This window comes from Colletotrichum lupini, chromosome 3 (genome assembly GCF_023278565.1).
Source record: "Colletotrichum lupini chromosome 3, complete sequence".
Lineage (NCBI taxonomy): Eukaryota > Fungi > Ascomycota > Sordariomycetes > Glomerellales > Glomerellaceae > Colletotrichum > Colletotrichum lupini.
In genome coordinates this window covers 4,596,359-4,619,339 of record NC_064676.1, presented here as the reverse complement: position 1 = coordinate 4,619,339, position 22,981 = coordinate 4,596,359, and the positions used below count along the sequence as shown (strand labels likewise).

General features: G+C 53.1%; 7 protein-coding genes across 7 annotated transcripts; 4 read left to right on the top strand and 3 right to left on the bottom strand.

The window, feature by feature from the left end:
- Positions 1-393: 393 nt before the first annotated feature.
- CLUP02_06150 (glycosyltransferase family 17) lies at positions 394-1,530 on the top strand (the record flags this gene model as incomplete). The annotated part of the gene is made up of 1 exon (XM_049285153.1): positions 394-1,530. One exon carries the CDS (start codon positions 394-396, stop codon positions 1,528-1,530), a length of 1,137 nt encoding a protein of 378 aa, XP_049142296.1.
- A 1,900-nt stretch (positions 1,531-3,430) lies between these two features.
- Positions 3,431-5,903, bottom strand: CLUP02_06149 (ADP-ribosylation factor family protein; the record flags this gene model as incomplete). Its single annotated transcript, XM_049285152.1, has 10 exons — positions 3,431-3,485; positions 3,538-3,942; positions 4,051-4,070; positions 4,148-4,220; positions 4,374-4,666; positions 4,742-5,030; positions 5,065-5,309; positions 5,399-5,598; positions 5,703-5,795; positions 5,876-5,903. The coding sequence occupies 10 exons, from the start codon at positions 5,901-5,903 to the stop codon at positions 3,431-3,433; spliced, it is 1,701 nt and encodes a 566-aa protein (XP_049142295.1).
- Positions 5,904-5,982: 79 nt separating this feature from the next.
- Positions 5,983-8,127, bottom strand: CLUP02_06148 (uncharacterized protein; the record flags this gene model as incomplete). The annotated part of the gene is made up of 9 exons (XM_049285151.1): positions 5,983-6,285; positions 6,364-6,838; positions 6,954-6,966; positions 7,000-7,127; positions 7,197-7,325; positions 7,417-7,442; positions 7,507-7,575; positions 7,870-7,940; positions 8,034-8,127. The coding sequence occupies 9 exons, from the start codon at positions 8,125-8,127 to the stop codon at positions 5,983-5,985; spliced, it is 1,308 nt and encodes a 435-aa protein (XP_049142294.1).
- A 633-nt stretch (positions 8,128-8,760) lies between these two features.
- CLUP02_06147 (DNA-directed RNA polymerase I subunit RPA2) lies at positions 8,761-12,598 on the top strand (the record flags this gene model as incomplete). Its single annotated transcript, XM_049285150.1, has 3 exons — positions 8,761-8,768; positions 8,832-9,327; positions 9,389-12,598. 3 exons carry the CDS (start codon positions 8,761-8,763, stop codon positions 12,596-12,598), a joined length of 3,714 nt encoding a protein of 1,237 aa, XP_049142293.1.
- Positions 12,599-13,793: 1,195 nt separating this feature from the next.
- On the top strand, positions 13,794-13,976 carry CLUP02_06146 (uncharacterized protein; the record flags this gene model as incomplete). The annotated part of the gene is made up of 1 exon (XM_049285149.1): positions 13,794-13,976. The coding sequence occupies one exon, from the start codon at positions 13,794-13,796 to the stop codon at positions 13,974-13,976; it is 183 nt and encodes a 60-aa protein (XP_049142292.1).
- A 163-nt stretch (positions 13,977-14,139) lies between these two features.
- On the top strand, positions 14,140-17,097 carry CLUP02_06145 (uncharacterized protein; the record flags this gene model as incomplete). The annotated part of the gene is made up of 7 exons (XM_049285148.1): positions 14,140-14,416; positions 14,468-14,598; positions 14,677-14,919; positions 15,148-15,975; positions 16,382-16,515; positions 16,651-16,700; positions 16,793-17,097. 7 exons carry the CDS (start codon positions 14,140-14,142, stop codon positions 17,095-17,097), a joined length of 1,968 nt encoding a protein of 655 aa, XP_049142291.1.
- Positions 17,098-17,581: 484 nt separating this feature from the next.
- Positions 17,582-22,270, bottom strand: CLUP02_06144 (alpha-glucuronidase A; the record flags this gene model as incomplete). Its single annotated transcript, XM_049285147.1, has 9 exons — positions 17,582-18,403; positions 18,519-18,632; positions 18,703-18,810; positions 18,886-19,732; positions 19,787-20,904; positions 20,978-21,593; positions 21,660-21,985; positions 22,029-22,065; positions 22,161-22,270. The coding sequence occupies 9 exons, from the start codon at positions 22,268-22,270 to the stop codon at positions 17,582-17,584; spliced, it is 4,098 nt and encodes a 1,365-aa protein (XP_049142290.1).
- Between the last annotated feature and the right edge of the window lie 711 nt (positions 22,271-22,981).

The window sequence follows — 22,981 nt, the reverse complement described above, 5'->3', positions numbered from 1 at the left end:
CGAGCCTGTCCGAGCCTCTAAATACTCATACACTTTATATACCTACTGGTTTCTTCCCCTGGTATCCTGGGGTTTTCACACTTCCCCAGTTCTGAAAATATGCGACAAGGCTGTTCCCGCCATCAAACGATCCGTGGCCCGGATGCTCTCATCTGAGCAGCTCTGCAAAGCCTGTGTTCCTCACACTGCCTTCCGGCTAGGATTTCCTTTCACGCTTCTACCAGTAACACCAGCCTAGGGTGGAGGCTGCATTCGCCGTATCTCAAACCCGGTCACCAGACTTTGTTTTGAGAGGTGAAACGAAACGGCCTCGCCGCCACAATTCAAGACCAGAACATCTCCCCTTCCTACTCAGGTCGCCATCTGTCAGTCAACACCTAACCCATCGACACCATGGTTCTTCAATGGCACATTGGCTTTCCTGTCATCCTGAAACTCTTGTTGGCGATAACGATCTGCCTCATTTTGTACTTTAGCCAACATCCTGCACTTGACAGATTCGACCATCGCATATCGAACCTCGACCTGTCCCTTAAGCTTCCCAAGGGCGGTCTCAATTTCGGTAACAAGAGCGACCATCATGGCTTCTACTCCTCCGATGCTGCTGCCAAGTTTTGCAAGCACCACGGTTACCCCGTCTTCACTCCCCAGTCAGAGACTGGCCAGCGAAAGGTATACGACCTGTTCATGGTCAACACAGAGCTCGACTGGATGGAAATACGCTTGAACTCTACCTACAACTACGTTGACTACTTTGTCATCGTTGAGTCTCCAAAGACTTTTACAGGCAGGCCCAAGCCGCTCACGATCAAGGAGAACTGGGACCGGTTCAAGCCTTACCATGACAAGCTCATCTACCACGAGCTCGAATTCCCGTCAGATTTCAATCCGAGAAGGTCGTGGGACTACGAAGACTTACAGCGCAACGCCATGTACACCCAAGTGTTGCCTAGGCTCGTCGGAAAGCAGGCTCCGGTGTACGGGGACGTTATCCTCGTCGCCGACGTTGACGAGATTGCTCGACCGGAGACACTATTGCTACTGCGAACGTGCCAATTCCCCCGTCGCCTCACCTTGCGTAGCCGGTTTTACTATTACAGTTTCCAGTTCCTCCACACGGGACCTGAGTGGGAACACCCGCAAGCCACTTACTACCAGGGCTCACGCACGCTCCTGCCGGCGAACCTCCGAATGGGAGACGGGGGCTTCAAGCCGCTTTACGACCTCGAGAAGGCGAATCTCGGGAACGCCTGCTGGCACTGCTCTAGCTGCTTCGCCACTGTCGATGAGTTCCTCACCAAGATGTCGTCCTTCTCCCACGAGTGGATGAATGGCGAGAGGTTTCGAAACAAGGACCGTATAGCGGACGCCATTAGGAACGGAAAAGACCTTTGGGGCCGAGACGTTGACCAATTTGTGCGTCTCGAAAATAATACAGATATGCCGAGTATTCTGCTGGATGAGCCGGAAAAGTTTGGTTATATGGTAAATAGGGATGGGCCTTCAGCTGGGTTTACCGACTACCCATGACCGTCCTGAACTCCCGTCTCTTGCTTCTTTGGTCAAGTTTGTCATTGTCTATTTTGTTTTAATTGGGCACATTAGCATGGAGTTACTGCTTACATGAAGGAATCGCATCGTCGTCTTTTCCTGGAGGGAGGGACGGCGAATCCAAAAGGGAGGGCACCTGGCAAGCCCTTTCGAGCACTAGAAGAATTTAACGCCCTGTACAATACATTCTCAACACTCATGCTCGTGCCGCATTGCCTTGTGGATGGTGTGAGAGGCATTCCAGCTCCTCGATAAAGATGTATTGCGGTGATCTGGATTACATCGAATGAGCGAGCGAGCAATGAGTATTTCAGCGGGTACATGAGTTCCACATTCCATATTCACCTTACGTGACAATAGCCATGGGCTCACCGAATGCCATACACTAACTCACTCGCTCACTGTGAATTTAAGAAGATGAGTGAGGTGAAATGAGTCAAATCAAAAGGCAGGAGATTATTCTTGCCTTCCCAGATATCCAAAGCAAATAGCCAAGGTGACCAAGAGTGAGCGAGTGAACCGGTGCCCAGTCAGTGAGTGTGGGGTTGACGATGGCAAGCAAGCTGTCCTGTCCGCTTGGCACTTCTGCCACCTCTAGCGTCCCAAGCATCACCAGGCCATCCCTGGCTAACACATCGTGGCATCGCTCCTTGAATGGGTCCTGCGGGAGGGGGATTTTCTTGCCCTCCCCCCCAAATACGTCGTTAATAGAGGGCACATTTTAGTTTCAGCTCTCGTTTATTTTTCAACCCGTCTTCTCCTTTACTCAACTTGCCTAATCTACCTTACTCGGGTTTCCTTACGTCTTCAACTTCACATTCCTCACTCTCTCTCCCGAACCTCCGAGACATTGAAGACACAACGCAAGAGACAAGAGAGCACCTCAGCGTAACGGGCATCAAATCACCCCTCCTCCTCTCCGTCCTTCACCCCATGGGCCCTGCAGCAAAGGGGTGCGGAAGCGTCGGTTGGCGGACCAATCACGTCGCGCCAGCAGCAGATGGAAACCGATGCATTGATGCGCGATGCGCTGGCAGTCTCTGGTCTGTGTGCTGCGCAAAAGGGAATGACAATAAGAGAGAGCAAGACTGCCACTGCTGAACGAGAAAGAGAGAGAAAATAGAGACTGACAAAAAAACTTGATATCTTTTTCCTTTCTCTTTTGACCCCTCTCTTTCCTCTCTTTACTTTTCTTCTCGAGACATCCCACCTTCTCTACTTTGGTTTCTCTCTCTTCTGTCGTCTACCCCTCTCCTAGCTCTCAATTCTTGTACTTCACTCCCTCTCAACACCACCACACACCGGTGCTGTGTGTCAGACCAGCTCATGTCGATTTTATGGTGAAGCGCCTCACCCTCTTCATATACGCAGAGCTTTGGTGTGGCAGCGAAAACCTCATACAAATCAAACATGGATAGGAGATTAAGCGATCGTACATCAGTCATGATATTCATTCGTCTACTTTCGTAGCATCGTCATGGCCACCCACTTATACCCCGCTCTGCTCCTTTCTACGTTGCTATTTCTCGCTTGAGCGGTGCCGCGTACCAGCATTTCTAGGTTGGATGACCTTTAAATGACTGGAAATTCCGGCGTGCTAACTTCAAAATCAAAGGCAAGCGCCCTGCTTCCAGACATGCCGTCCAAATTATCGCTTGAAAACAGTCCCCTTCCCTCCCGCTCCGATATATGGGACATGGTGAAAACGCCATGGGGGACTTGGCACGCTTACTGCTGCTAATGCTGTCGCAGACCAACTAACAACGTCAGAAGATCCGTGATTTGGCGGACAATTTCGACACAACGACGTCTCGACAACGAACACCATGCCGCATAAAACCCCCTCGTCTTCAGTAATAGTATTGCCCTTTCGAATCCACTAGCCCGCAAGCCCAGAGGGAATACGATCGAGAAGGAACGGCAGGGCGGGACAACTGGGAACGCGGCGGATCGAGGCATCCAACGCGCGTCAGTATTACGCATCACCTGTTCGCCCACTTCATCAGCCACTGTAGCACAGCGTCCAAGTTGGTCTCCTCCTTGGCACTGATGCCGTAGCAGCAAACCTCGCGGTGGCCTATGGACTTGAGGTCAAGCGCATCGATCAGCTCGTCCACCGATAACTTCTGCGGGAGGTCCGATTTGTTTCCCAAAACAAGGAGTGGGATTTCTCTCAGAGAAGCTTGGTCCATGAGAGCATGAAGCTCCTCCCGAGCTTGCTGTAGCAAGTCCATATCAGCGATATCGACGATGAAGACGATAGCGTTGACGCCACGGCAGTATCTTTCCCACATCGTTCGAAATCGGGGCTGGCCACCAATATCCCAACATTTCAGTGTAACGTGTCCTCGTTGCACCCGCTTCATGTTGAATCCGACCGTCGGGATCGAGCTACACAAGATATCAGTTAGCCGAAGATGCCGCTAGCCGAGACCGATTACACCAGAGATGGTACAGTAGGCAGTTCTGAGGGGTGAAGAAGAAACGGAGGTCGCTTACTCGATGGTGAACTCGCCGCCCTACAAGTGTAAATGTCAGCGTGCGAACGGCTTTGGTGCGAGGGAAAACTTGACAATGTAGGAAAAGATTCACTTACTGCGAGGACGCGGAGCAGAGACGTCTTACCCGCATTTTGGAGACCGATCATCGTCACATCCATCTCTGTCGCCCTGTCGTCGCAAGTCAGCTCAAGTTCAAGATACCATCCCCGAGGATCGAGGGTAAGGGCAAAGTGGGCGCGGCGGGGTAAGGTCAGAGCGCGCGGGCCGTCCATCGCTGAAAATCACCCCCGCTGTTCATCGCGGGAAGCAAAGTGCACTCACCAGAACGTCCTCAACAGCCAGTCGTACACTTTCCGGAAAAGCCCCGCCATGGTGGTGGTGTATAATGAGCGCGATGCGCTGGTGTGGAGGAGGTAGTATAGGATGCGTAGGTGGCCAAAAGAGGTGTCGCCAACGTGTGTTGATCTTGGATCCGGATACAGCGCAACGGCAATAGATGTTGCGCAACGGAGAAAGGTCGGTGGCGCGGCGATTACTATTTCGTTCGGAAGAGACGTCGATACGGTGAGAGACGGAGAGGGATGAAGGACGGGTGCGGAGTTGTGATTTGGATGCTTAAGTATTCGATGCGCTCAGACGCCTTTAAAAATTGGAAATAAAAATGTCTCGTATGACCCGTGGTAACCGACCAAATGTCGCAAGTCAAATGTCGCTGGCATCGACGTGGGAGATGGCGGCACAGGTTGCTGCTCTGCTCTGTGCGATGATGGGGGCGGGAGAGACAGAGAGAGAGAGGCTCGATGGGCGTCGCTGGTTTCTCGTTGGCGGGCGACGACACTGGAACTGGGAGCAAGTTGCGGCGCAGATGCAGGTGCAGACAGTGCAGGCGGCGGGCGGGAACCAGAAAAGAAGAGCGCAGGTGACGCTTGGCCTGGCCTGGTCTGTCCCTTTGGGGCCGGAAGAGGTACCTCGAGCAGCCTGTGAGGTAAGGTAAGGTATAGTAGGTCCCCACCAGAGAAAGACGGGATGGCGAGGGTTGATGGGTCGTGGAAGTGACTGAGTACCCTGGATCCGGCTCAAGCTTGGGGTCGGGGGACCGGGGTCGGGAGGGGAGGGGCACAAGCTGTAGGATGAACAGTGCCGAATTTGGAGTCGCAAGAATTGGCGGTTGGGGATGAAAAGACGACTGGGAATAACCGCGTTGACAGGGTCTGCAGCGGTTACAAGATCAACGACTAGGGTTTCATTCGTTTGCTTCTACCGGATCATGTGGATCTCTCCACGATAGGCGCGAGAAAGGGCTGCGATCAGGGACGAAATTGTAGGTCAACCGGGTGCCGGTGCACCTGATTTCGGGTGTGAGTGCCTTTGCAGTACGTTATGTGCGGCAGCGGCATGGAAGTCAATCCACTGACGACAGCAACGGCAGCGGTAGCAGGGATGAGATGCGAACGTGGCGGCGGCGGCGAAGGGTGATTTTCGACAAGGACCAGCCTACGAGGCGGTTGTTCAATACCACGGCGCTCGATCCGACTATGATGAATCTCTTTCGCAGAAGTGGATGACTTGACTAAAGTACGCTTCCGTGACCTGGTGTGAAAGCTCGTGGATCTGCTCCCGGATGCCAATGTCAAATGAAGGGGATGTGACGTATGGTTGAAATTAATGGTGCTTGTAATCCGGTGGGCGAACGGCTAAGGTAGGCAGAGGTAGACGGCGACGAGGCGCGATAGCCTAGACGTCCTGGAAGTCACCAGAACCCGATATGGGTGGGCCAAGTCGGTCTTAGCCGGCTTAGGTTGAAGGGTTGCAGCGATTCGAACCGTGGTGTCCAAAGTAAGGCCAAGACATGCAGACTTCCAAGGCTAATAAAGGAGGCCCCGAATTGATGCGGTGGGCGCGAAGGCTGGCTTTCCACCTCGGATGTTGTTTAGTCGGCCTCAGGGTAAGGTAAGGTGTGCAAGGTAAGATTGCTCAGGTGGTCGCGTTTGCGGGTGGATGGGTAGCGGGTAGATGAGTAGATGGTAGATAGATTCCCCAATGAAGAAAGATATGTCGACAAGGGGAAGGTGAGAGGAAGGATGAAGGGCGCGTGAGAACCCAGATTGTTGCAGGCGGCACAACTCCAGATCTGTCTGGCAATCCCCGTCAAGCAACCTGCGAGGGCTGACTGCGTGCGGGCCGAAGCAGGACGGTGCTCGGAGAGGGGAGAATGGTCGTCGACGTTGGGCGTCTAATGACGTTGTGACTGTGATGAGAGGCGAGGCGAGAAACGGGCGGCTCGCCGACAAAGGCGTTTGTTGGTGGCTACCTTTTTTTTTCCTTTTGGAAGATCCCCAGCAACGGAGGTTGGGTAGGGTTCTGCAAGCGGGACGAAGAATTTATGCAGGCTCGACCTTGAGAGGTAGCCGAATGGGTATTTCGATGGCGCGAGCTGAGTGAAAGGCGGACCGGGCTGGATGAACAGAAAGCAATGAGATGGAAGCCTCGAGTTTGCTAGGAAAGCAGGATGCAGATCGGGAGTATTTAGCAACAACGGCGCATGGTCAGGGAATGGCCGTAAACTAGGTGAAGTAAGGTAAGGTAATGAAAGGGATGGACCGTAAGGCAGGCTGGGCTCTTTCTCCAGGCAGGCAAGCACGCGGGCGACAAAAGCCGCAGACAACCCAATTATATTCATGGAAGGCAGGAGCCTTTTCCGTAAGATGTACCTTCCACGGCTGGGGGTTAGTATGCCCGGTACGGGAGGGAAGGTTGAGGCAAGGAAGGCAGTAAGTCGCTTCAGTCTTACGCCCAATGGAAGGTGCGGCACTTATTAAGCTAAGGAATGGTACTTACTTACCTTACCTACCTTACCTTAGGTAAGATGAAATAATCTCCGTTTTCTCTACCTTGCCTTACTTTCTACGCTTCTCTAGATTCCGTTGTCAGTGGGCGTGGAAGGGACTATGAGAATAGAGGATGTAGGCGGGGGAGAAGAAGGGAACTTGCCCATTCGTTTGTGAATAGTCTGGCAGAACAAATGCGCTGAGCTGGCTGGGTGATCTGACGACCAAGGCTCGAGAGAACTCCCTACTACAGGACAGAAGAAAATCGTAATTGATGTCTGCGATATTCTCTTCCGAGCTAAGGTGGTGTCATTACACAAGCAGTAGGTGTTGGTACTGTTCATTGCCCTCAGTTACCTTGGTGTGCTTAGTGAGGTGTGAGGTAGATGGAGAGATATTACTGCGTAAGTACGGAACCTTGACCAAAAGCTGGAGAGGACAGGGGCTTGGCAGGTGAGACAGGCAGAGGCCAAGAGGCAAGGGCGGCAGCATATGTTATGCATCCTCCGGGCATCACCCTGTCATCATCTCATGACGGATGCGGAGTCGCGGAGACCGTGGACTACCTTACACAGAGTGAGAGCGAGAAGTATGTATCGCGAGGACCTCGGTGGGGGTTATCTCACGTAGAATGTCCATGGAGATGCCTTAGCTCCTAGCCTCGGTGAATCGGGCCCCATGTAGTGTAGATTGGGCTGCAAGTCGCCAGCTGCTCGCTGTAATTCCTACTAATTAGGAGTCTTCCTTTGCTAGTTGCATTCTTAGGAGACTCCCGAAATCTAGATTCGGCGGGGAGGGTACCCATCCACCGCGAGTATTGGTGAGAACCAACGATTTCGGTGGTGCGGCATGACCACTTTACGCCTAAAGGCCTGGCCTGACTTGACCTTACCTCACCTCACCTACCTCACTTCACCTCTCTGCTACCCTACCTTCCAATTAGTGCGGAGAACTGTTACACCTTAGGCTGCCCAGTGAAGGTTGCTTACCTTGCCTGACGGATCCCACTTCGGGCTGGAAATTTCCGTCTTGCTGAAAGGTTTCCCTGGATGGATGGGTTCTACAATCCTATGTCAGAATTTGCTGTGCTGATTCGACTTAGTATGACCACTCAAGTTCATTGCGGCATGGCGCTGCCGCCAACCCAATGTACCATCTCGATCATCAGACGAATAGAGCAGAGTTCCGTCAGCGAACCCGGGCGATGACAGCCACCAACCATTGACGCGTCCACTTCCGCCTGCCATTCCCAGCTGTCGGGTTCACATCACGTTGAGTGACCAACCGGGTCCAGTCAAATGTGACTGAAATTTCGTGACAGATTAGAGGTTACGAACCATTGGTGTCACAGTCAAGAAAGCTGCAGGACACGCAATATCCCTTCTCTACGACTAATCAACTTCGGCATCCACAAGATGAGAAAGTAGAGCAAGGCCGTGTCTGAGATGGAGGCTGGCGTACGGACAAGAGTGGGTCGGTCTCCGTGGATATCGGGCGCCTTTCATAATCGGAACGCCGAGAGCATCTCAGTCCCCGGTGCACAATCCCGCGACAGTGGGGTTCCGTCTACGCGGGCCCTCCATTCCGGACGAGCATTTCAAGATCAGGGCCCCGCACCTCAGATAAAGCAACGTCCTCGCACTGTCTTGGATAACGGCCTGCACTTTCGACGATGCCGCGCCATGATTGGACGATGCAATTTTTTCCGCTCCAATCTCCATAATTATTTTTTTGTTTTCACCGAAGACCCGACTGTCGCATCCCAACCCTCTGCGATCCAGAAACCCGGTGCAGTAGGAAGAAGTTTACATTTTCGCCCTCCTTGTCTCTGTCGCGTTTGTCTTGCCCAGGGAGACCAGTCCTTGATATTGCCAATCCACATGACATAGTCCCCCGTGAGCCAGCCATTATTCACTAGGGAAGAAGTCAAGACTTAAGCTAACAATCGCAGTCGCAGGCAAGCGAACGAGAGAGCGAACATGGCGCCATCAGCGACAAGCACCGAGTGGGATCACCAATACAATACCGTTCGTCGCGAGAACCTTTTTCGCAACCCCCCGAAGGATCACACGGCCTATCCTGCCCTGCAAGAGGCTGTGAGCCCTCACATCGACTCCTTCAATGCCTTGTTCACAAGTGACGACAAGAGCCTCCTCGCTCGAGGCATAGAGGATATTGGCACAAAGACGTATCTTGATGGCGACGACAGGGCGGGCCTCGAAGGCATGAACCGCCTGTCCGTACGGATCAAGAGTGTAGCGCTGCAAAAGTCCCAGCTACCCCCCTCCAACAAGTTCGCCAGGAATCGTGAAATCCTGCCCTCCGAATGCAGAGAGCGTCATTCGACGTACCGAGGCAGGCTATCCGCCACCTTCGAGTACAGGGTCAATGGTGGTGATCCGAAAGAATTTGTGCGCGAGCTTGGACAGGTGCCAATTATGGTCAAGGTAAGTGCTTTTGTACACCAATTGCAAACCTGACGGCGGGGTGCTAATGGGGGATTGGCAGTCCAACAGATGTCACTTGGAGGGCAACTCTCCGGCTCAGTTGGTGCAAAGAAAGGAGGAATCCGAAGAACTGGGCGGTTACTTCATCGTAAACGGTATCGAGAAGATTATTCGACTGCTGCAAGTCAACCGAAGGAATTTCCCCATGGCGATCAACCGACCGAGTTTCCAAAACCGAGGCCAAGGCTACACCCCGTATGGTATCATCGTCCGGTCCGTCAGACCAGATGAGACATCTCAGACCAACGTTTTGCACTACCTGAGTGACGGAAACATGACGTTCCGCTTCTCCTGGAAGAAGAATGAGTACCTTGTACCGGTCATGATGGTTCTTAAGGCTCTCGTCGACACAAACGATCGCGACATCTTCGAAGGACTGATTGGTCTCTCCAACACGAAGTCGGCCAAGAACAGTTTCTTGACGGACCGTGTCGAGCTGCTGCTCCGAACCTACAAGTCATACGGACTCTACAGCAAGACCGAGACGAGAGCCTACCTGGGAGAGAAGTTCCGCGTGGTGATGGGTGTACCCGACACCATGTCCAACTACGATGTCGGCACCGAGTTCCTGCGCAAGGTTGTTCTTGTTCACCTTGGTAACATCAACGTCACCGAGAAGCAGGACAATGATAAGTTCAAGATGCTGTTGTTCATGATCAGAAAGCTGTATGCTCTCGTGGCAGGCGACTGCGCCGTCGACAACCCTGATGCTGTCCAAAACCAGGAGGTCCTTCTTGGCGGTTTCCTGTACGGCATGATCATCAAGGAGCGCCTTGAAGAGTTCCTGTCGACTGCTGTCAGATTGTCTCTCCGCGAATGGACCAGAAAGCACCCGGCCACCCCCTTCACATCGCAGGACTTCGCCAAGGAGTTCCCTGCCAATATCTTCAGACACGCCAATGAGAACCTTGGAAACGGCCTGGAATATTTCCTTTCCACAGGTAATCTGACCAGTCCTTCTGGTCTTGATTTGCAGCAGACAGCCGGTTTCACAGTTGTTGCGGAAAAGCTCAACTTTCTCCGTTTCATCAGTCACTTCCGAATGATTCACAGAGGTGCCTTCTTCGCCGAGTTGAAGACGACAACGGTCCGAAAGCTGTTGCCCGAGTCTTGGGGTTTTCTGTGCCCCGTACACACTCCTGATGGTTCGCCTTGCGGTTTGCTTAACCATCTGGCTCACAAGTGTAAGATCATGACCGAGTCCGTCGACGCCTCCAAGATCCCTGGCCTTGTGGCGGAGTTGGGAGCTGTGGAGACGTCTTCTGCGGCTACAGATGAAAGCGTTGTCATCATGCTTGATGGCAAGCTCATCGGCTTCTGCACACCTCGCGAATCTCTCAGAATTGCAGACACTCTCCGTTTCTGGAAGGTGGAGGGCACTCACGGCGTTCCTCTCCAACTGGAAATTGGATACGTCCCGCCTTCAAACGGCGGTTCATACCCTGGTATCTACTTGTCTTCTGCGCCTGCGCGTATGGTCAGACCCGTGAAGTATCTTCCTCTTGATAAGGTGGACTTTGTGGGGCCTTACGAGCAACCCTACATGTCTATCGCCGTTGTTGAGAACGAAATCGTGTCAGGCGAGTCGACGCACGTGGAAGAAACTCCTACCAACATGCTCTCCATTCTTGCCAACATGACGCCCTTCTCAGACTTCAACCAGTCCCCCAGAAACATGTACCAATGTCAGATGGGTAAGCAAACCATGGGAACATCGGCAACGGCTCTTCGGCACCGCACGGACAACAAGATGTACAGAATTCAGAGTGGCCAGACACCGGTGGTACGATCGCCTCTACACAACGCTTATGGATTCGACAACTTCCCCAACGGCTTCAACGCCGTTGTAGCGGTTATCTCATACACTGGCTACGACATGGACGACGCCATGATTTTGAACAAGTCGGCACACGAAAGAGGATTCGGACACGGTACCATCTACAAGACGAAGAAGGTCACGCTGAAGGAAGAACAGAGAACGCGAGCCACCAAGAATATCACCAAGCTCTTCGGTTTCGCCCCTGGCGGTTTTGTCAAGGGATTCTATCGTGGCTTGCTTGATGAGGACGGATTGCCCTACGTTGGACGCATGGTCCAAGAAGGAGATGTACTCTGCGCATGGCACACGGTGTCAGCAGACTACAGCGGCAAGCTGATCAACCTGGACGGACAGACACACTATGAAAAGTACAAGGAGTCTGAGACTGCATTTGTCGAGGAATTACGTGTGCTCGGTAGCGAGTCGGGTAATGAGCCTGCACAGACGATCTCCATCAAGCTCAGAGTTCCCCGATCCCCGGTCATCGGTGACAAGTTCTCTTCTCGCCACGGACAGAAGGGTGTCGCTTCCCAGAAATGGCCTGCTGTCGATATGCCTTTCTCAGAATCTGGTATTCAACCCGATATTATCATCAACCCTCACGCTTTCCCTTCTCGTATGACAATCGGTATGTTCGTCGAGTCACTGGCTGGAAAGGCTGGCGCGCTCCACGGATTGGCACAAGACTGCACGCCCTTCAAGTTCAACGAGGAGAACACCGCCGGTGACTACTTTGGTCATCAGCTGATGAAGGCCGGGTACAATTACCATGGCAACGAGCCCATGTACTCTGGTATCACGGGAGAGGAACTGGCCGCCGACATTTACGTTGGTGTCGTCTACTACCAGCGTCTGCGTCACATGGTCAACGACAAGTACCAAGTGAGAACGACGGGACCAGTCGTACCGACAACCGGCCAGCCCATCAAGGGTAGAAAGCGTGGTGGTGGTATTCGTGTGGGAGAGATGGAGCGTGACGCGCTGCTCGCTCACGGTACGGCCTTCCTGCTGCAGGATCGTCTGCTCAACTGTTCCGATTACACGCGATCCTGGATCTGCCGAAGCTGTGGTTCGTTCCTCTCAGTTCAACCAACCGTGTCACCTTTTGTGGGTAAGAAGAAGCAAGTCACGACAGTGCGTTGCAGAAACTGCGCAACCCGCCTCGACGCCGGCGACGCGGAGAGCGCCGCCAAGGTAGAGGGAGAGATCTGGGAGGATGGCCAGGGCAACCAGTGGGTCGGAGGCGAGAACACGACGGTTGTCGTTGTTCCGGGTGCGCTCAAGTTCCTAGACGTGGAGTTGGCAGCTATGGGTGTCAAGCTGAAGTACCGCATCGACTCCAAGGATGCGCCTCGCAAGGGCCCTTTGAAGCCCATGAAATCATTACCTTAGAGGCTTAGATCGACGGCGTTTCGGTAGACAAAAGATGTATTCCACCTTGTACATACATTATGACTTCTTAATGGACAAAGGTTCACAATGCTGGTCAGAGTGGATCTCGCCGAGTAGTGATGGGTTTCCCTATCAATATCTCATGTTTGGATTCAACCCCTAAATCAAGTCTCAGCTTCGCGTTCAAGACTCCAAGCCGAACTCCGAAGGGGTTTGACAATCGACATAGATGGTGTGAGCGTGGACTACGTAACATCAACATGTGTAGAGCGGTTACAATCAGATGCTGAACCGTTTGTCTCATGTAGGTTACCGAATCAACAAACAGTCATTTGGACGCACATCGTACACACAATGTCGGCAGCCGCCTTGTGCAGAGTCTGACCGTCGATTGGCGGCAAAGATCTGAGAGATTTCTCTGCGTCTCCGTCAACGATGGCGCAAATTTGGCTGACCAAACTCATGACGTACCTGAGAAGCCTCGTGGTATCCAAAGTTGTTGATTGTGGTTTCTCGTGGTCTTTCCAAAACCGAGGTAAGACAGAAGCTGTTGTAGCTCACCTTCAGGGTGGCTTGATATAGAAATGCCATGAGCCGCCGTGGGAAACCAAGATGTTTGAGATTGAGTCAGTGAAATCTTCATACCGATCAGGCTTCGTCCACCTAAAAACATCAGTTCTGAGAGTTCCCGCTCTGTCTGAACAGTTCCACCTAGCTTGACGTGTCACCGCGCCCTGCTTCTCAGCTATCAATGTGAGATACCCTTCAACCAGTGCTTGATTGGACAGCAATTTACACAAGGTACGATAGTGATGTTTCTTGGAGCTTTGGTAGAAGGTACGCCATGTCACATTATGGTAGTTGGTCAAGAAGGCACGGCACGTTTTGTGGCAGGAAGATACCAAGGGCGAAAACCTGTGCCTTCCGCCTCAGTCTTCTTCTCTCACCAGTGCCTAGGTTTTCACGCCTCTCTTTCCCCTAATAGATTCGGATTACGTCGTGCAGAGGTACCTCGTCCCGACACCTTCCTGAATGACTCTGTTCCCAAATCTAGAGATTGCGGTTGGAAACCAGGAACTCAATGACGCAAGCACCATACCACCACGGCTATGCGGCGTGCCACTCGCATCCTGTTTGCCTTCCGTGACTACCTTAAGGTGTGCTTCAGTCCAAATTGCACTATATTGGCACGGAAATGTCCTTCGGTCCGTCCTTTTCAAAATTCCTTTTGGCCAGGCTATCTCCACCACAACTTGGACGTCGAGTCTGGCACTCATCAACATCCAAACAATCCCGGAATTTTGAACACGCTCATCTTGCTGTCATCATCACACTTGGTTCCCTTATTCAAGGCAATCTGGCTGTGCCGAAGTTTTGATCGACCTCGACAGCCCATACTTCGACCCTCTGACATCTACCACGTCTCAGCACCATCCTACGAGAACACTAATATTCATCGTCCTTGTCAACCTTCTCATACTCTTGGCTTTAAGCTAGCCGACTGCAGAAAAGTGGACGCAGGAAAGGCGTTTCGTTGCGCCATGCTTCTATCTCTTGTGTTCCTCGCTACCGCCGCAGCGGCCATACCCTCTCCACCGGCCTACGACTATGGCTTCGAAGCGGCCAAAGTGGTCAAGCGCCAGACACAGGATCCAATCATTGTCACCAAGCTGCCTTCCATAAACGGAACTATTCCTAACCGCCCCGACATCAGAGAGTTGAAGGAGAACCCCTTCAAGTGGAATCTCTTCCTCCTTGCTTCAAGCATGTTTCAGTTTACGAATCAAAGCGAACAGCTATCGTGGTATCAGATCGCAGGTAAGACTGAGTGGTCACTATCGCGTCGATTAGCTTTCTGATATACAGCAGGTATTCACGGCGTTCCTTTCGTCCCCTGGAACGGCGTGCCCGGCGTACCGGGAGGCGAAGAAAGGGGCTACTGCACCCACATGTCCATTCTCTTCCCATCGTGGCATCGCGTATATCTTGCTTTGTACGAGGTCAGATCCCATGAAGTTGTGACGCCACCCACAAAACGACTAACATCGTAGTAGCAAATTCTCTTTCAACTCATACAGATGATTGCCTCGTGGTTCCCAGACCCCACGGAACGAGCTTACTACCAAGCCGCTGCGATAGACTTCCGAATCCCATACTGGGACTGGGCTACTACACCGCCGCTCGGAGAAAGCGTCTACTTGTCTGAATTCGAGCAGCCTGCAATTCAAGTGTATGGCCCTAACGGATGGCAGACCATTGCCAACCCATTATACAGCTACAAGTTCCGGCCGCTGGACCCGCAGGTGTTTTCCCAAGGCGATGTAAGTAGTGGCTCCCACTTGATCAAAGAGTAGAATCCTGATAGAATAAAGTTTCCCCATTGGACAGAGACAATGAGAGCTCCCTTCGAGACAACGGACAACCAAAGCATAGCGCACTCGATCGAGCATGCCAGACCTGCACTTCAGCAACGACTCTATACTCTCCTTTCCAATTACAAGGACTTTGAACCCTTTAGTAACAAATTCTGGGGGATGGCGTCAAATCAGACGCAGTACGACTCAGTGGAGGCCTTGCACGATGCAATGCACGTGTTGGTGGGCGACCGCGGCCATCTGTATTACATTCAGTATTCGGCATTCGATCCGGTGTTCTTCTTGCACCATGCCATGGTGGAACGAATAGTCGCCATGTGGCAAGTTCTGTATCCTACCGCCTGGGTCACTTCTCAAGCCGCAATGGAGCCTTCCTTTACCATGTCGTCAGGGACCGTTCAAAACTGGCTCACGGAACTCAAGCCATTCTATGCGGACGCCAATGGCACCTTTTGGAACTCGGCGATGGCCAGAGACACTACGGCCTTCGGATATGCGTACGCAGAAACGAATCCGAGTCTGGGAATCCACAAGTTTGAGGAACAAGCTCGCCTCATAGCAACTATCAACAGACTATACGGCTCATCCAGCCCCTCAGGTCTGGCCCGGAAGCAACGGAGAGTAGCGTCCAAAAGAGAGGGGGGGCCGCTATCCCAAGTTCGAAAGGGAACTACTTCAAAGCATGTGCTAGACTTTTCACAAGACCCTGACCTTGAGACCAAAGTAGCGACTGAGGACGACATGTACACCGAATGGGTCGCCAATATTCATGTTCAGAATGGAGCATTGAATGGCTCGTTTGCAATCCATTTCTTCCTAGGTGAAGTTCCCGAAGAAGCCCCTTCTTGGGCATCTGCACCGAATCTCGTCGGATCAATGAGCGTATTTGCGATGAAGAACATGGGTTCAGGCAATCATGTGTCCGGAACAGTTCCTCTGACATCGGCCTTGATGCACATGGTCTGGGCGAGAACTATCTCAGGGCTTGAACCCGATGAGATCGTACCATTTCTCGAAGAACATCTCCAAGTTAGGATTGTCGCGGAAGGATCGATTGAAGTTGAAGCGACAAAGATAGATAGCCTACACATCCAGATCGCAAGCGCTCGTGTTCAAGCATCTAGACACGAGTGGGAACTTCCAAAATGGGGGCCGATGGTGGAGAGATTTGTGCTGAGCCTCGGCTGATGCCATCTCTGCGTTACGATTAGGAAAAGACTTAGTTACGGGAACATTTTCCTGGATCCATTGATTAGAGGACTTAGAGATAGCTGCTCTTTAATGTGTAATTTGCTTATGACTTTCCGCCATTAAGTTGACTAGTTAAGAAGTAAAGCTACCAGTCACGTGGACTGAGACCAAAGACTCACCTCGAGCGTGGACCCACTTCCCAGAAACGGGATAGCAGCTTTTCCGAAGCTTCAGCCTTCCGTCACCCAGAACTGCCAACCTCAGTCGCGAGGTCTCGCATCCAGTCGTCTTTGCATTTGACGAAAGACACGCTCAACGCACGAACGCCGCCGCTAAAATGAAACTCGTCAGGTACGCGCAATTGATCGCCCTTTCCCTTCCTTCTGCCGTTAATTTGTGTGCTGAGCCCTCCTTCTCAGAGATGCAGAAGGTCGCTCGCCGTGAAACGAGGCCAAAATAAAGCTGACCAGAACTTCCAACAACTAGATTTTTGATGAAATGCGCCAATGAGACGGTGACAATCGAACTCAAGAATGGTTAGTAGACTCTTGTCATTTTGTCCTGCGGCTCTAGAAAAATGCGCAAAGCGCTGCATGTCGTTTGCCAGACCGCATACTGACGCGTACAGGCACCATCGTTCACGGCACCATCACCTCGGTCTCGCCGCAGATGAACACGGCGCTGCGCACAGTCAAGATGACACCGCGGGGCCAGGACGCCGTCTCGCTCGATACCATGAACATCCGCGGCTCGACGATCCGATACTTTATCCTGCCCGACTCGCTGCCTCTCGACACACTGCTCATCGACGACCAACCGAAGCCCAAGAACAAGGCGCGCAAGGAGGCGGAGCGCGGCGGCCCCGTCCGCGGAGGAAGAGGCGGCCCCAGAGGAAGAGGCCGTGGTCGGGGACGCGGTCGCGGACGTGGTTGAGCTGGGGTTAATGGGACAAAATGAAGACACGCTGTTTTTTCGACGAGGGCCGACCGTCGACACCTGTTGTTACTGGGTCGACACCGACAATTGTTATGGGCGCCGAGAAAGGTTTCCTGCTTGCCTCAGGGAAAGAAAGACGGAAATAGTACTCGTGAATCATGAAGAAACTCTTCATAGGGGGAAATATCTATGCCCAACCCCCTTAGGGACGACGGACCGTCGATGAACTTTTTTTTTATTTTACAGTCCGGGCCTCGAGCTTGAAAAAAGACGGGCACCCCTACACATCAAGACCAACCGGATGCTGTTCAGGCGTTGAGGGTGGTTAGGAAATAAAAAGAATACAATTCCATCAAATGAAACTACAGATCTCGCAACTGAGTGTGCCATGAGGCTCGCCAGCACGAGTATGCGACTGAGATGAAGAAGTACACAGGTCAACAAGATGTCAAGATACAAGAGCTGTCTATGTCCTACGTTTCTATGTAGACTGTTCCTCCATCTCTGTCTCCCTCCACACCCTAATGATCTGCAACTTCTCCCACCCAGCCTTCTTCCCGCTCTCCCCAACCATGACAGCCCTCCACCCGCCCCCGAACCCTTCAATCCGGCCCTTGACCTCGTCCGGCTTGTTCTGCGCACACAGCAGAATGTAAGCGCACCCCCTCGCGCTCAAGACCCCAGGCAGCGCCTCAATCAACCGATCCGTCGTCTCCATACCGTCCCGCCCGCCCGCGTACGACAGCGAAAGCAGATACGAATCCTCGTCAAACGTCGTCTTTGTGCCGGCGTCCGCGACGAGCGTGGCTGAAGACTGCGCGGGGAGCTCCGGGGACGGGACGTAGGGCGGGTTGAAGACGAGGACGTCGACGCTTGCCGGACGCAGCGGGGTCGTGAGGTCGCCCAGGGAGGCACCGAGCCAGAGGGAGGGAGGGGAGGCCGTGGACGGGTTGTCGGCGACGGCGCGGCGGACGGTGGAGGTTGTGGCGTGGCAGGCGTGGCCGTTTAGGTCGATGCCTGCGGTGAGGACGGTGGGTGTGCCGAAGAGGGTTGCTGCGTGGGCGGCGAGGAAGGCTATCACGACGCCGGAGCCGGTGCCGATTTCGACTACCAGTGGGGCTGCCGGTCTTGACTTTGATGATGATGATGATGATGTTTCGCCGCCAAAGCGTGATGTGAGGAATGAGGTTTCTGACGAGGCTGAGAGGGTATCCAGGAGGAGGTACGAGTCCTCTGCTGGCTCGTACACACGCTCAAACGGAACGTGGGAGGTATCTGGTGTGGGCAGCATGTTGGGTGAGGCCTAAGAGGGTGTGTAAGTCTCAGTGAGATGAAGAGTGAGTGGATGAATTCTTACAAAGTAGTGTTGGGTCTTAATTCCGTGAAGCCGACTCGGCATACAAGGTCGCTATGAGGACTTCGTTGATACTTGCTACGTACTTGGCTTTGTGAAGGGCGCTTGCTGCTGGTTTGACCCTCGAGAGACGACGGCTAGATGAAAATTTCGGGGATGAGGTCAAAATCCAAGATACCTTTGTCGGATGAAATTTGTGGGGTTCACATCACTCACGCCAACCACAGAACAAATTCACGATCACCCACTTGCATTACAATGCGTTTGCGGTTACCAAGAAGATTTGCCAAAATGTACACAATTTGATTGAGATGTAAATATATAATCATGAAGAATTCATAAATCTTGAATGTTGACTACAAAATCATGTCTGCTTGCTCAAAAATCCAACAACATGTCTAGTCGATAATACCATCAGGTAAGAAGCTGACATAGTCCAAAGGAGCGACCTCGGGCCCGTCAGGCGTACCGACAATCTTCAGCGTATCGCCCTTGGTCACCTTGATGCCAGGGAAGTTGACGCGGATGGCAGAGTGTCCATCCAAGAACTCGGACGGCCAGTGGCCCAACTTCTCCTCGCTGTTACCCCTCCACTGGCCGACGACGACATCATTGATGTACGCGACGTACGAGCACTTTCCTCTAATGACGTCAAAGTAATTGACAGCGAGGGTGTATGTTCCGGTCTCGAACTCGACCGTGGCGGATGCCGTTCCGGCCGTCGTGTTGGAGCTCGTCACGATGGCCTTGTAACCCGACGCCGCCTCAAAGGGGTCGACGTCGACGACCTTGTATCCGTCGAGCGTCATGTGCTCGGCCTCGATGCGGTACTTGTAGTTGCCCACGCGTCCCGCCTCGTCGGGGATGCTCGACTTATTCCAGTAAAAGTTGTTGATGGAATCGCGCCAGACGAGGGAATGACCGGCCTGGTACTTGAGCTTGAAGAGCACGTGCTCGAAGCGCTCCTCGTCGATGAGACCTTTGAGGGACTCCCACTGCGGCACAAATGTCTGCGCCGTAGCCGAGCCGTCGTAGTGCGCGTCGTAAAAGTGCTGAATGACCGTCTTGCCGCTCTTGAGCTTGTGCGTATAGGGCACGTGGTGGAACCAGAGGAGCAGGTCGTCGGGGGTCGTCTCGATCTCCTCGTACATGACCGCCACCTCGGGAGGGTACTGCCCTGCGTTCCTCGTGCCGTTCTTCACAGTACGGTCCATTCCGATGCTGTCTCCGTCTGCTCTGGTCCACTGGCCCCAACTGTTGCCGTCTTGGCTGCGCGGGCTGAACTTGGAGTTAGGCATGGGGGAAAAGAAGGATGGGTGTAATTTTGCTTACCTAGGACCGTAGTGAGCGTAGAGGATATCAGTCAAGGTCTGGATGCCCAGATTGCCGCTGTAGCTCTCGTAGGCGGGCCAGCTCTCCATGGACATCTTGGTAATGGTGTCGACGATCTTGCGGTCAACACCGAATGTCAGACGGGTCCAGTCTTGGACAATGGCAACAACGTCGTCAGCAGGGCTCCACGCAAGTCTGCCGTAGGCGTAGAGGTTGGACATAGCCAGATGGCTTCCCAGCCATGTCGAGTTCGCGCCGACATTGATGACACCAGCGTAGCCGCCGAGAGGCCTGTTGAGGCGCTTGCCAGAAAGAATGTCACTAACAACAGAAGGCTGACCGTCAATGCGCAAATCAAAGTCGAGGATCGTCTTCCAGAGAGGAGGGAGGTAGACCAAGTGATCCTGCTGGCCGAGATACTCCTGGGAGATCTGCAGCTCGATGGCCATGCTTGTGTTCTTCAAGTTGGCAAACAGGGGCGACACGGGCTCCCGGACCTGGAAGTCAATGGCGCCGTACTTGATCTGGACAATGACGTTGTCATCGAATTGGCCGTCGAGGTGCTTGAAGAACTCGACCTGGGCGTTGGCACGATCAGCGCGCCAATCGGACTGGTTCAGCGTGAGATGGTCGTAGACAAAGGCCCTGAACATGACGATGCCCTTCTTGGAGCCGTGGTTCTTGAGCTCCTTGGCGAAGAGGTTGGCGCCATCTGCCAGCGTCCTGTTGTAGGTCAGGGGGCCGGGCTGACCCTCTGAGTTGGCCTTGACCAGGTATCCAGCCATATCGGGAATGCGCGCGTAGAGCTCATCGGTGACATTTCCCCACCAGGCAATGACAGTCTCGTCGAGGGGGTCGAAAGTGGAAAGGTTGCCGTATGTCTGGGGTGAGGCGAAGTTGAGGGAGATGCCCACCTGAACACCCCATGGCCTGAAAGCGTCGGCAATCCTCTTCAACCCGTCCATGTTCTCGGGGGAGAGGAGGATGGCATTGGCGTTGACGTTGTTGACGATGATACCGTTGATTCTGGCGGACGCCAGCAGACGGCCGTACTGGGAGACGCGGGTCATGTCGGTGACGACCTTGAGGTTCTCGAAGAAGATGGAAACACCTCCGTACTACTCAAGTCAGACATGTTCGCATTCAATGATGGTCCGAGGAGGAGAATGAGGAGGAGGGAAGATTGCTTACACCACGCTCAATGCTGCCATGAGTTCCTGTGCCATCCATGTTGTCCCATTGGTTTGCCCATCTGACAGGAGCAGAAGGGTTTGTCGCATAAGTCACCTCGGTGAAGTTGCCCTGGGCCAACAGGCTCAGGTACTCAAAAGTACCGTAGAGAGCACCCCTCTCGTTCTGTCCCAGAATCTTGACACCATCACCCTTGACGCTAAGCCAGAAGCCATCCTCAATGAGGTCCGCTTGAATGCCCTCACTTCCACAAGCAGCAACGTAGTCGTCGACAGTAGCAATGACAACGGAAGCAGCAGCACAGGCGTCCTGGCCGATAGAGACGTCTTTACCGAGGATGCCTTGGTAACCCTTGGTCAATTCGGACAAGGCGGAAGCAATTGGGCCATTTTCTGTCGCATTGAGACCGATGACGGTAGAGGGAAGAGATTCGGCAACGCCGGAAGACTTGCACTCTGGTAGGCGAGCGTAACGCAACCAGCCGTCGAGGCCGTCCTCTGCGGCAACGAGGCCGAGAGAGGCAAGGAAAAGAAGCTTCCACATGACGTGCAGTCGGTGGAAAGAGGTGCTGCTGGCGAGAAGAACCAGTTGGAGAGAAGCACTTGCTCCAAAAGACCTGTTACATGGTGGGATCGGGGGTGCGCGAGCTTATAAGAAGAAGCGCTGGTCTGTTCATCGACACGCGAGCGGTGCACTTGGGGTGGGATTCCCAGATCTGCGGGACTCGCAGGACCAGGAACAGGAAAACATCATTTTTCCCACAACCCAGGCCTTGTCAAGTCCGAAGTCTCCAAGGGTTCCCGGGTTCCCAATGCAACCGGCCGACAGCGGTGATGAGCGGATGGGGTTGACCATGGTATTCAGGCTAAAAGGAAAGCCGACATATTCATCCATGGCTTGGGTGTGGGGAAGCTCTGGGGGAGACCATTGAGGTCGGACTACCAATCTAACGTCTTCCCGAACGACTTCAATGGATCCTTCGACAATGTGACCCCTTTCATCTTGAGTCTAAACAGCGACATGCGGAGAAATTGGCACTAGCGGAGAGAACCTTGACTGGGGGGCAGGAATTATCGTTGGGTGTCTGGCTTGGAAAGGGGAACACGTCCCGGTGTTAAGACAGAGAAGAAACCAATCGTAGGAAGGTTTTCCTGGATCACGCAAGGTGCCTTACATGACTTACAGCTCGTTGTAATAGAAGGATGAAAACAACGGTGTAGCCTCAAAACAAATGATTGAGTAAGGCAATAGCAAGTGAACGAAGAAACGTCTGATGTTCTCATTTCCCCGCATGGGGAGAGAGAGACAGGAAAGCGTGGGGTGAATCGGGGAAAGAAGGGTGGGGAGATGGTAGGTAATTTTTTTTGGAAAGAAGCCCAAAAAGAGGGGAAATAAACAGTTCCCAGGTCCGGCCGGCACTGCTTCGGGTATCCATGTTCCATGAATGACTTCACCGGCTCGGGTTGCCCTTGCTTCTTCTTCCCAGCTCTTTCGTCGAGGACTGATAAATTCTTAGGGGCTTATTCACCAGCTCAGACCTGCAATTTTACTCCTCTCTATGCGGTAGAAACGTTAATTCCATGACTCAAGTCAACATGAGAAAGCTGCTTGCCACCTTAGTGATCACTGATCACTACGCAGTAGAGCCGTAGTAAGATGATACCAGCGTATGCTACTGCTGATTGTTCCCCTTCAGAAGGCTCCTAGTCAGTCGACTTCGGAAGAGCTACCCCGACCCCGAAAACCCCAACGGCCCAGCTTCCATAACTTCGCTTTTTCTTCTTTTGCTCGCTTCCCCTCCGCCCTTGCCTTCTCTCCTCGGGTCTCAAACTCGAACCACGCAGGAGAAACTTCCTGGCCCATTCAATTCCCATCAGCTAGAATCGTCATCGCGTCTTGGCCCTGGGTAAATACACGTTAGCCCCAGCACTAACCCATCTGCGCCTCAGCCTCCCCCCCGGTCACCAGCTTCACTTACCCAGCTTGGCAACTCCATCCACCCAG